We start from the raw sequence: 14,157 nt of genomic DNA on the forward strand, positions 1-14,157 counted from the left end.
AAAGAAAGTGAATTGTTGGTAACGAAGATTGAAAACAACGTGCCATGGGAAGCTCTAACCTGCTTTCATTCGCTAACGCTCGCTCTGCAATGCTGTCTGAATTTAATGTTGGTAACGTAATTTAACGTATGAAACCATAAAACAACCGCATCGGAATAGAATATCGCAAAAAAGTAGGTGCAAAAGCTGGCCACGAATGCTAAAGAACAGCCAAAATTAGCAAAGTACTAATTTACAAATGATGAAAAGGAACCATTTTGTAAAGTAATTTAGAATTATGTAGAAATAGAGATGAAGTGCTATTAATAAACCCTGAAACACCATTAGTAATAGACATCGGTTTGTCTCCTCTCTCTGACTCGAATTTCTGAAGACGTACTCGGACTTCTTCTACGTGTGAAATAACGTATAGAATTTGGAGAAAAAGGTAGATGAAAGGTCCTGTATGGCAATGTTACGTGCTAAAACATAAACATAAGTAAGTATCTTGCAAATTTTGTGAACATAAATATGTATGCGCAAATGTTGATAAATTGGTGAGACATGTATCTTCTAGCATTTACCCAATCTAATTAGTTTATAACAATTCCAAATTTAGTGGGCGGTATTCAGAGAGAATTCGTTAATGTATGGTTAGACACTGACTAGTTAGTAGCATACTAGCTCTACACTAAGGAATTTGTACCTTTTGGTATTCAGAGTCTACTTTGAATACAACTAAAAATTTGATTTGCGTATGATTAACTAATACAGTGAAACCTGTCTATGTTGGCCATCATCGGTTCCATCGAAAAACGGCCATCTTACAGAAAATAAGTATAATTTGACCATCTCCTTTAGCCTAACCGGCCTAACCCTGGGACGTAAAACTTAAATATTTCATTTCTAAGTATGATTGTGTAGTTTTAGAATAAAATTTCTAGTATTACTTGATTGTAAAATTTTAATAAGCAGTGGCACGACAGCTACTTATAAATAATGAATATAGAGTAATCACAAAAATATACAGTACTAGAAAATATTACTACAGTATGTTTAATATATTCGCATACCTTTCTCTTCCTGAAAACTAATTTGGTACATTGGATTATTCGGATTGAAAACACAATAACACAAAAAACCATGAAATAGAAGCGTATGTACGCAGTTTATTGTAATTGATATTATAGCACACTGAGGTATTCAAATTGAAAACAAGTAAAGCTGTTATAAATTGAGTAATTCATATGCAATTTATATGACTTTTTTTCAGTTGTTACTGAATGGTGGTTCATTCTAGACGTATTTGTTTTATTCTTTTTGACAGATATGCACATTCTAATATTGTAGATAACTACCTCCTGTTAATGAGCTAGAAGTGTTTCCCTCGGAGCAAAAGATGTTTTGAAAAAATCCTGAGGGAATTGATATCTCAAAAACTCCGCTATCTTTTGACAAGCCGACAGGTGCCAGTAGTTGACAAGGTGGTTAGTTTTTAACCTTGAGAATTTTCTGGAATTACTAAAGCTCCCCACTGATGAGAGGAGCTGATATACCTATTGGTTTTACCAAAACAGACAGGCTAAACTAACATGTACAACCATTTCCTGAATTCCTGTGCGTGCTTTTTCTTATTCACATCTTCCTTCACTATCCCTTTATCAGGTTTGTCTTCTGGCCATTGACCCCCAGGAGCAAATCGCGGGAATTCATGCTTCTTTTCTCCAGTCACAAATTCAGAACATCTGCCTCTCATATGGGAATTCGAAATAGTTAAAACAACAAAACGGTTTTTTTTTTGCGTGGCCAAGATACGCAGGTAAATTTATCATTATAGGATAAAAATTGCTTCAATGTGGCTAACTTCCAAGATAAACAGGTGGCCAACTTATAGAGTAGTAAGTAACGAATGTCTTATGGGAAAGTGTAGGTTCAAGACGAACTAGGCCAAGATAAGCAGGTGGCTAACTTGACAGGTTTCACTGTATAAAATCAATGCATCGGGTGAGAAAAATAAATCTGGCAACTACGGAAAAGAAGATGTGCACATGCGTAGTCTGTAAACATGAAAATACATGAAATCCGAAATTAGAAATGTGTTGCACAGGCTAAACCGTGGCTAAAAGAGTATCATCTGCTCTAGATTAATTAATCACATGATTAAATTCGAAAAATACTACGTCCTAATCAGAGACTCTGAATACACTTCTGATAACCATTTGTTAGTCACACCGTAGTAGATCTTTAATCAGACTTCAAAACGACTCTGCATAAGGCCCAATGTGTTTATAAAATCAGTAATAGAGTCAAGTTGAGCAAATTCACTTACATATAAATTTAAACTGTTACTATATAAGTTTTCACACATATTTAATTAATAGAACATATTGTAAATAAATATACATTTATGTATACTCTCTAAATATAATAAAGTGTTAATAAAGTAACATAGTGCCGTTCAGAATATACATTTTAAAGAATCTTCTGTGGACAACAGTTATAATATGCTGTGATATAAAAATTAATTCAACTTTGAAATCATAATATAGTAATAGAATGCAATTTTCTTTCTGATTGTACATAAATTCCCGGATAAATTGTCTTCTTGGAATGACTTGAACTGGTCACCAATTTCTTTGCGAATGTTTTCTTTACCTTGTTGTAATGATTGCAACTTTACTGTTGTGTCTTGTTGAAATGTGTGTAACTGTCCGGCCATATCTTTCAGCAACACTTGAAGAATGTCCATGTTTTCTGTCGTTGTTTGGTTGTCTGCACTCACCTCCATACTTACACTGTATAATTTACCACTTCTAAGCCTAAGGTTGAATTCAGTAACTTCAATGCACTGTTACACTAATACCATTCAGATGTAAACACACTTATAGCAGTAATTCACACGCGGATATGTGTGAGTTTTGAGTCGAACATAATCTTTATGTCGCCGTCGGTAGATGAAAGTTACAGCCCGTGAAGGTCACGTGCTACAACATGAGTAAATCAACGTATGAATAGACTGCAGCAGGTACACGCTGTTATACTCACCTTTTGCGCGTGATTAGCTTGTGATAATCTGTTATGGTAGTTCAGTGCAGAAACACCACTTACCTTGTTATAAATTAATGACTGTGTTTGTTGTAATAAACTATGTACATTCCTCTACACATTTGATTTATTGGAATTACGCAGTTAGCTTACACAAGTGCATGTGCCATGAACTACTTGCACACTGTTCCCACAGTCACAAAAGTTTTACTCACAATCTTTACACTACTATATATTTGACAGACTATATATCTCACAAAATCTACTTTGTCTATATTTACTTTTCACAATAACATAGTCTTCGTTATTGCCCGGAGAACTTAATACTTTCAGTTTGCTTTTTGCACACCAGTCGGCCGAAACACCTACCATTCCTTTCTTCTTCTTCTCTTCCTTTCCCGGGAATTTATAGGCCAGGGAAAAAACCCGAAAAAATTCCCATTTTTAAAAATTCCTTCCCACCGGGAATATTCCCACTGCCCATCACTACCACTGACCCACCAAAACACATCGTCATCAACACTGACACATGATCCACGGCCTCTTTACCGATTAAAGAGAGGAGCAGGAAAATTCGGTGTAGGAAAATTCGGTGTAGGAAAATTTGGTGTACAGAAAATTCGGTGTACGGAAAACTCGGTGTGGGGAATGTTAGGTGTAAAGAGAAATTCGTTGTAGAAATTCTCTTAGGATTTATTAAAAACTCAACTTTGAGGATAAATGAGTGTATTAGTTTGAAGTTCAAATTTTGTGTAGAACGTACTTTTACTGTCTAACATTTTTATTGTTTAATGCCTACTTTATATTGCTTTATATTGAATTGTATTCCTGAAATTATTGGAATTCTAGATTTCGAGGGATTTTAACATTTTATGGCCCTTACATGACGATAAATTTATCCTCCAATCAGACACTTTAGTTTGTTTACCTTAAGGCAAACAAACTAAAGTGTCTGATTGGAGGAGAAGTCAACTATTTGTACAACTATTATCTGATAAAACCATCCTGCTTTATATTGCCCTTTAAACTAAGACTTTTTTGATCAATATATTTTTGCATCTTACATATGTATATACATTGTGATTCTTTGAAAACTCACGGATTTCACTTGGCTCTAGAATTTCTAACTGAAGTCAGATTTTCATGCGGTTTGCTGCGAAGCATCAAGGAGGGATGGAAGATTTATGGAACTATGTTTACTGCTTTAAATTCATCCGGGGTACTATAGAGCAGACCGCAAGAAAAACAGCAAATATTCGCCATTGTACGTTACAGTTCGAATGAGATATTGGATATTTGAAGTGAAATCACATGTTAAATAGAGATTTCTTGGGTGACTTAAGAGTCGGTACCTGACATCTTTCACAACATCTGCCAGCGAGGTCCGATGCTTCTCTGTCTTCCTCAGAAGCGATCCTGTTTCCCGCAATTTATTCACTAACGACCATATTATGTTCCTGTCTGGGGCAGAACGTGAGGCAAAATTGCGTGTAAATGCCCTTTGAATAGCAAAAACAGATTCCATTCTCCAAAAACTTTTTAACGATAAAATCACGTTGCTCAAAAGAGTACATAATTGTAACTGTGTCCTGATCATACACAGTAGCACAGCATAATTCTCAATACAACAGCCCAGTTTCTAGTTTCTTATTGACCGTCGCGAGGTTGCCATCTAGCGAAGAAACTCAAATCTCCACACCGCACCTCACGTAATTGCAATTCGGTACAGTAGCTAATATTTGCTATTTTTCTAGAGACGTTGCCGATATTACCCCAAATGAATTTAAACCAGTAAACATTGTTCCATCAATCTCCCAACGTTCCTTGATCCTTTGCCACAAACCGCATGAAAATCGGACTTCAGTTAGAAATTCTAGACCCAAATGAAATCCGTGAGTTTTAAAAGAATCACCTTGTATATGTTCTATGATGTACTATAGGAAAGGTGTTTTTAGTTGCTCCTATAACTGTTCTCTGAACTTATAATTGTTTTATTTCTGACAAAAGTGTCAGCTTCATTGTGTGATGAAAAGTAGTTTATAGTAATACCCCGCGAAAGACATGCAAGAGGTAGTGGACTGAAGGCAAAAAATAAATCAATAAATAAATTTGCTTTTCTTGAAATAGGAAATAACATCTTATTCGTTACATTTTATGGTTTTCGTTTTCACAATATGAAGTGTCGTAAATTATCGTAAGTGGTAATATTCAATATGTATTACACCGAATCTACCTTACACCTAAATGTCCCCACACCGAGTTTTCCGTACACCGAATTTTCTGTACACCGAATTTTCCTACACCGAGTTTTCTTACACCGAATTTTCCTACACCGAAATTTCCTACACCGAATTTTCCTAGACCTACTAAAGAGTTTACACTTGTAATACAACCAGGTTGTGAAATTTTAACTAATCGGAGTTTGAATGTCTACCGTCAATCGCTGAAGCACCGCTCTGTTACAGTAACGATGGATCTGACTTTTATTATATAAAATGGAAAAGTGTTTGGCATGGATAAAATTACGATGAATTTCAATTAAACTATCATGGTCTAATTATTTCCTTGTTGAATTATTAATATTTTTCAGTGAAAAGCCGAATGAAGTCCTTAAAGTCCCAAATCAAGGTAAGTAGACCAACTTACAGAAGTTAACATTACAAATTTTATTTCTATTTTTCTTACAACTTTATGAGTTGATTGCCCTGTACTCTAAGCACTCCATACAATAAACAAGCTTCAGCAATTATTATAGTAGAGAGCGTACGGTAAGCAGGGGCGGATCCAGGGGACGATCGCCCCTCAGAATAGCAAACTTTCTCATTTTTTATATAAATATAACCCAGAGTTCGGAGCTCTTAAAAGTAGTTCTATGTAGCAGTATTACAACCCACCGCCGCCGCGGAAGTGCGTCCTGGATCCGCTCTTGATGGTAAGCATATATGGATATATGATGCGAAGCACTGTATTCTTTGTGTCTCAACTGATATCGATCGTTTTCCACTATTTTTAAAAACTAACCCAATATCAATTTACCATATAAAAAAAGAGCCGCTCCTCCCCATAAAGGGCAAGTTTAAAAAATGTTAGGAGGCGTTCTGTTTATTTTCATTAAAGATTTGATACACTGAATTTCAGCTCTGTATGTTCAGTGGCTTGAAAGATACTCAATTTTTTCCTCAAAAATTTGGATCCCCACTATACCCTATGATATTATAATGAGTGCAATATGATAACATCCAAGTTTGAATTAAAGTCTAACTATACACAAAAATTCATTTCATTTGACTGCAATTTGACCGTAATGATTAGGCAGACATAGTTACTTCATTCCTTTGTATAATAATTTATATATTATAGTGATTCAAGTGATTCAAAAATGTATTTTTTTGTAGATATCTCCTCTAAAAACTCATAGTCTCGAAAGCCAAGTAGTAGTAGTATAAGTCTTATTGCTATTATTACAATTACAAATATCTATATCCAAAAATGCCTCAAGTTATTTTGTCACCTGGAGATACTGATCTCAGATATATAAACAGAAACAAAGGAAAAAGAGAATTAAAGGCCTTGAAAGTAAAACGTAAACAAATTCACCAGTGTTCAAAAGCATATTTTTAAACCACGCTCGACCCTGCTCATAGGACCTAAATACGCGGTTCTGGTTAGAGGCAGCTATCAGTTTCCCACCACGTAGCATATATGAATACAGCATAAATCAAGTAACAGTTACTGGCGGTCTTCGTGGCCGTACGTACTAGCGCAAAACATTAATAATCATAATTGCTTTTGGCTTGGGTTCAAACCCGGGCAAGGGTTATTTCTTTTTTATAAAAAAGTAATACCCGAAAAAGTGATTTACTTACGTTACGTGTGTAGTTCTGTTATGCGATTCCACTGTATAGGAAGAAGAAGAAGAAGAAGAAGAAGAAGAAGTAGGAAAGGATTAGAAACTCCGCAGGACTCGTTTTGCTCCACCTTGACTGCCATGATATAAGTTTAACTTCAACTGCTTCTTCACTCTTCTTCTTCAACACCAACAAAGTGATAATTTTCTTCTGTTACAATTTCTTCTTCTGGCCAAGGTTTGGACCAATGGCCGCAAGCAGCCACAGAGGTTTAGAGGAGCCATGAATATGTTAGGGGGGACAAGTGATTAAAAGTTATCTTACTCATATGTAAATTGTGTTTTCTGAGTTGAGGTCTGGAGATGCCACAAAAAGATTAGAGGGCAGCACCCTAGAACCCCTCTGGTTGCAGGCCTGATTTGGACAATCGCAAACTGCAACCAATCAGAAACGTGAAGTGAAATGAAATCCTTAAGTTTTACGTCTCACGATTATGCCGATCAGGCTAAACGGAGACGGTGATTATGAGAAATTAATGAAATGGTGGAACGAAGAAAGTGGAAGGAAACGGAAATCCCCGAGAAAACCCACGAGCACGGTGTTGACCGTCTCAAGCTTACCTGCCTTGGGATCAAACCAGGCACCCAATCCATCAGATAGTTCAGTAGGCGGGGTATCAGTTTCGAGTCCCGGTGGGAGAGAATTTGAAATATTAAATGTCTTCGATATATCTGTGTTCGTGTCCCTGTCGCTCAAGGTTACTAGAAATAAGTATACAATGAGAATAACCAAATATAATAGAGATAAGTTACGGAGATACTTTCGGTCTTTTTTAAAATTTAAACTTGAATTCTCTGGACTATAGTGTTTTATATTGACCGAAATCGGTGTTTATATTTCTGACGCATAATGACATGAAAAATATTCAATTTCCCTCGTTCTTACAAGTTAAAGTTGAAACCACTTCCTTCACAGGGAGAACTAACAACATGACGTCACAGTCTAAAATCTCGATTCCTACTGTTTGAAAAGTTCGTGTGTTTTACAAACAAGTCATGCATACAAACGGGTCATCCTTCAGGCCTAGTAGGAGTCATAATTTTTTTTAAAACTTCAATATGAAAGTGTTACTAAGTTCTTCCACTCTTAATACAAATAATAATAATAATTTCATTCGCCATTTACAACACGTTCCGTATATTCGTTCAACAAAAATTGGTAAATACGAACAATTCTCTTTTATATTTGTTTGTATATTTTGTTAAAATATCAATACAATGCATACATAATCCAATGCCTTTTACCCAAAGAAAGGGTGTTACTCTGTATCGTGATGAAGACAAATCCTACTTAGTTTCTGTTTAATCATCCGAAGGTTCGATATTCGTATTGTCCAGTAGTTGATACCTTTTTTCCACCTCTTTTCTTTCCAAAGTATCTGTTATATTTCATCATTATAGTTTGTCCAAAAAAGTTTCTTTTCATATTTCAGTATGCTTATTTGCATTGGAATAGGACGTAATATTGAGGTATCAAATATTCAGTACTACTACTACTACTACTACTACTATTATTATTATTATTATTATTATTATTATTATATTACTCGCGCTGAGTCGTGAAGTTTGACCTAGATCTATCGACTTCACCACCCAATAGAACGCGAGGGTGTGTTCCAGTCGTCAACCCCCACCCATCAAATTTTGTCAGTGTCGTCTCTCGCGCTACACAGAAAACATCTCTCGAGAATATAGTGTTGTCGGATTGGCGTCAAGTTCCGTTTTGTTAATTATTTTCTGTTGCGTTATGTTTTCGTTGTTACTATTTGTGCTATTGTCACCATTTTAGAATAATTGTTACAGTAGTTATTGTTGTGCAGTGTTCTTATTGGTAATTTTTAAATGCCTTTTTTATATACTCGTTTACTATGTCTTCAAAGTTTGGCAACATTGTTGGTGAATTTCAGCTGTATGACGTTTCCCCTAGTGTGCGCTCGGGAAGCGGCTCCACGAATTGTACCGAAGTTTTCTGACGTGTCAGAGCTCAAGCAAAATATTTCTATGATTGGTTTAGAGCCCAAGCCTCACGACTTTGCGCGAGTACTATACAACAACGACTACTACTACTACTACTTCTTTTACTACTGCTACTACTACTACTACTACTACTACTACTACTACTAATAATAATAATAATAATAATAATAATAATAATAATAATAATAATAATAATGGTATTAAAAGTTTTAACGTTGGACTAAAATTTGGCAAAACTTACTTAAACGTAGGGTTTTCAAGGAAGGGGTTCCGTACCTTCAAGAGACACCTCTGCATCTAACCAAATTTAAACGAAAGTTTTCCAGTAAAGTTTCATGCAGAAAGTATTCTACTTTATGTTTTAAGGAAAGTAACAGTAATAAAAAATAACTGAATAACAGTAGGGCATATAATAAACTAACTTGTAGAATATGAAGATGTAATTATAAGAGCTTTGCTAGTAAAATATATATACAAACCATAATTTAGTGAGCTCTGAAATACAAAAGAACAAAATAACATATAAGATTCAGTCTACAGGGTAATTGTTACTTAACACTAGAACGGCGGCTGGGTCATTTTTGACCCATTTCAAACTTTACGTTTTAACAACTTTTCTATTTTCTTACGAATCGGACCGAATTTTTGTGACTTTTACTCGTTCTCTTGAAGAAATATTTGTACTAAGTATCAGTCTTATCCACACTTTGCTTTATGAAATAACAAACAATTATACTAGAACGGCGGCGTGGGTCAATTTTGACCCAACTCTTTTGTTAGTGATATTTTGTTGCATTGTAGCAACACTGCTGGCTAGCGTTTTTATCTTGCAACTGTTCTTTCTTCTAACAATCTCCCATTCCACCTCGTTTTCAAGAGCAGCTTCTCAGCAATTTTGTCAGTTTAGTTGGAGTTAGTAATACTTTAGGAAGTATGTTGATTAGGAGAATCTCATTATTTTCGGACTGGTGTGCTATTTCAAACACTCATTCTGAGCAAGAAACTGATGACACTGGATGAAATACTTGCAAATTTCAATGACATAAGTGAGGCCGAGTCTGACGCTGAATGCCTTGATATTTCTTCAGATGAAGAGTACCTGCCGAATATCAACGGATATGATGATTCGGATGAAATATTGAAAGAGGAAGAGATAAGCACAGAAAACGATACTTCTGCAAATAAGCGTCGTAAAATAGGCAAGACTATATTATTATTATTATTATTATTATTATTATTATTATTATTATTATTATTATTATTATTATTATTGAACACAAATATATGTCTTACATCGTAACAAAATATTCATAATAATTTCAATAATTTTAACAAAATAATTTGCAAACAATTTGCATGCTATTGTGAAAATATATATAGCTAGTGTGTTTTTGTGTTGGTATCACTATGTTGAAATGTTTCATGAGAAGACGTTTAGGCCTATAACACAAATAAATAATAATAATAATAAATAAACCACAGCTATATTCGATCCAATATGGGATGAGGCCTATCCCCGGAGGGAGGACTTGGTCTACTGCTCCCACGCTGACCAGACGGGTTGGGAGAATAAATCCGAAGCTCTCATTGTGATCGCCACTATATGACCGCCTCGCTGGTCTAGTGGTGAATGTGCCTGAGTACGGATTGAGGAAGTCCCGAGTTCAATTTCCGGCGCTACCAAGAATTCTTTGACTACTAGCCTATGCCGTAACCAGAAATTTCAAAGCTACCGAACCAAAAAGTTTAGAGGTCTAAATGGGAGACAACTTACTTTCTCTTATGTTTGTATAAATTATATTTCAACCAAAGAAGTAGAATCTCTAAAGGAGTTTTTTGAAAGAACAGTTTACAATTCTTTTCATGTCAGAGCTTTCATGATTAGAACCTAGCAAATCTTATTTATAAAACAATCATTCTATACTGACTTTTTCTGGTTTGAACTACTGCAAGTTTATGATTGTGTATGCTATTTTAGGTTATGTCAGGTTATGTGTTTCCACAAGTTCTAAATAGGGAGAGAAAAGTTATAGAAATGCATAGATCCGCATTACAACCATATTAGTAAAATATTTTTGTGTAATACGTCACGTTTTTATTTGTGAACAATGTTTTTGTTTAACCCTTCTCGTTGTAGAGGAGTGACTGAACTTTGTTCTGTGTAAGACTCAAGTTTAGATGTGTGTAGATTAGGTTAGTTTAGTTCATTTAGGTCATGCGCTTGAACAATCTATCTAAGAATAATACCTATCTAGGAATTAGTGATATATAACATCACTATATAATAAACTGATATTGTATATAATACATTCAATAATATCTTTGTAATAATATTATATTCATAAAATATAGCATATTTCTTAAATTTGTATTATTGGCCAAAAAAAAACATTGATCAATAAATATTAAGCTAGAGTTCAAAGAAGATTTTTTTATTTTAGTGAATGAAAGTTACGTTTTATTATGCAATAAATATTAGTGGTTTAGAATACAAATATTCACTAAAAATGGAATGGGTCATTTTTGACCCACTCCCGCCGTTCTAGAGAGTATCAAAAACACCGCCGTTCTAGTGTTAAACAGTGTCATACACTATTTCGAGAATCGAGATAAGACGAGAAATGTTTACTATACTCTTCGTCTCGTCTCGATTGTCATCTCCAAAGCGAGAAGATAATTACATTTAGCCTTTTACCGTCTTGAATGTTAAATGTGAAGTCTCATCCCGATTTTTTTTTGGTTTAGTTTCGAGATGAGAAATTCCTATTCTCATGAACAACAGTAAACGAAACCGAAATAGTTTTTGCCCAATGTGACGTTTCTGCTTGTAATGGCATAACCTGAGCGATAATAAGTTTCTAATTTTTAATCTTCTACGAAATAATAATAATAATTATTATAATTACTATTTTTATTCTTGAAAAATTGATAGTTGAAGTAGTGAAACATCTGAGTATTCAAATATTTGAATATAATAAAACGTCTGTCATCGCCGATCAAGCGCCATCAAAAGTCCTAAAGTAAAAACAATTGCCCGACGTGGATTCCATCCAAGAACCTCCAGATTACTGTCCAAGCGCCTTGGCCACTGAGCCACGATTATCACGCTTTAAATGATCCGTCTTTCTTTTGGTTACGTTAAGTTTCTATGCCCCTGCTTGCAAAGTTGTATGCTAATTTTCTTCGTATCAAAGAGCCTGTCGTGTTTCTTTTATGATGATATAAGTGAATAATCTTCGGGAAAGTTTATATTAATAACTTGAATTGTTCTTAAAAATTTGGTTCACAAGTTTGTTCCTTCTCCACACGGAACTACAGATATGACAGATTTAATTCTCATACTCTGCATTTGTTTCAAAGACTTATGTCCGCCACGATACAACACCGATTAAACCGGTCTTGTTTGGAAAGCACTTGCTAAAACTACTTTAGCATCTAAATGGGAGTGCAGTGTTCCAGGGCATAAAGGTAGTAAAGACCGTGTTACGTTGCTTAACTGTGCGAACTCTACGGAAATCCATAAAATACCCCTTCTGTTGATAGGGATTACTACAGTATACCCATCACTTGTAAGTACGTGTAATAATTTGACTAGCAATTTTTTTTTTAAAATGTGAACATTAGGACGACTCCTTTAATATAGGTAGCTCATTCGTGGCTAAGCGATTATAGTAGGAGCATTTGGCGAGGGAGATCCGAGTTCCATGGCGGGAGGTCTTGCGGTTTGGATTCCATGTGAATCAGTAGGTCTACGTCTCATATAGGTCTACGCTGCTGAACGGGACGTTAAACTCAAAATCAATCAATCCCTTATTGTGGGATATTCCTGACATCTGTACACAGTTTTGAAAACTAAACACAGTCTCCTGGTCAGATTTGATCCGATGGGAGAACAACATGTACTTTATTTATAGTTTTCCCAAAACAAATTCCCACCGATGTTCAAGTATTTCATAGGAAACATGTCTCCCATTAGTAATCACAGGTTTAATATGTAAAAGTGTTACCTTTTCATTTAATTAATTAAGAGCTCTCTTTCTTTAAAACATTATTTTTTCATTCATTCTCAACATACATACAATTAATTAAAATAGACTTTTTTTTTCGAAAAAAGTCCAATTTTCCGAGGTTTTGATTATCCGAATGAAGTCCGGTCTCAATTGATTCGGATAATTGGAGTTCTACTATAAGATATTCGTCTATATCATACGTAATAATATATGCTACACGAGGCTGCTGTAAAATTCTTACCCTAATCCAGAAGGAGTGTAGTTAGAATGTTGAAATTGTACAGTTTTAAAAAACATATCTCTGTACGTACAAATTCAAATTTTCATATTAAAAATGAAATTATTATTTTGTTTTTTAGGCATCTCAAGTAATTGTGTGTGCCCAACCGGCGAATTTTATAAACAATCGAAATCACAGCTGTCACAAAATTTTTGTTCCACCAAGGAGTCACCTAATTTAATTCATTAGGAAATTAGTGAAACATTACGGGACTCCTCTCCTTACATAGAGTGATGAAGAAGTGAGTTTCTAAATAGATGCTTTATATCAAGGATCACCAAAGGTGTCACTGTCTCCGAAATCGTGAATTCAATTCGTGTCATTATTCTTGAAAATTGCAGAATTTCAGCAAAACATGTCTCAAAGCAAGATTCTGAGCATTCCTTTGGAACGCGTCGGTAATATATTTCATAATTATTTGGGCATGTGCAACTTCTCGGCATTAATGGAAGTCTTCCTCATTTTACTGTAATGCCGGTCAGTTTTTTTCACGAACAGTAACCGTGGACATAATACGGTTGTACTATTACTTCCTGAAACGAAACTACACTCAATGGGGTGCAGGCACTCATTTTCCACTGCACCAAGAAGTTCAAGAGACAGAAGTAGGCTGAGAAAATATTTACAACATTCTTTTGGGGTAAGATTGGAGTCGTACTCTTAGACTACCTGCCAAAGGGTCAGACATTTAATGTAGAATCTTGGTATTAATCACAAAACTGAAATAAAAATGAAAAAATTGCCACACCGCGGAAAATGAAATGAAAGGAATTATGTTTCTTCAGAAGAATTCAAGTACAGCAAACAAAGGTGACACTGAATGCTCTAGGATTTCAAAGTTTTAATCATCCTCCTTATTCCCCAGATTTAGCACCGCCTATTGCTTATTTTCCCAAACTCAAATAATCCTTGAAAAGACGCCATTTTAGATCTGGTAAGGAAAGTCCTACCAACAGTGC

At 35.0% G+C, this 14,157-nt stretch overlaps 1 protein-coding gene across 2 annotated transcripts in view; it reads left to right on the forward strand.

The window, feature by feature from the left end:
- Positions 1-14,157, forward strand: part of LOC145680275 (uncharacterized) — a 121,840-nt gene that overhangs the window by 72,792 nt on the left and 34,891 nt on the right. For both annotated transcript variants that reach the window (XM_081750626.1, XM_081750627.1), the window contains exon 2: positions 5,615-5,652. In XM_081750626.1, coding sequence (XP_081606752.1) covers positions 5,615-5,652 — 38 coding nt within the window. The remainder of the gene's footprint in view (positions 1-5,614; positions 5,653-14,157) is intronic.

The sequence above is a fragment of the Thermobia domestica genome, chromosome 3, assembly GCF_964235325.1.
Source record: "Thermobia domestica chromosome 3, izTheDome1.hap1.1, whole genome shotgun sequence".
In the NCBI taxonomy this organism is placed as follows: Eukaryota; Metazoa; Arthropoda; class Insecta; order Zygentoma; family Lepismatidae; genus Thermobia; species Thermobia domestica.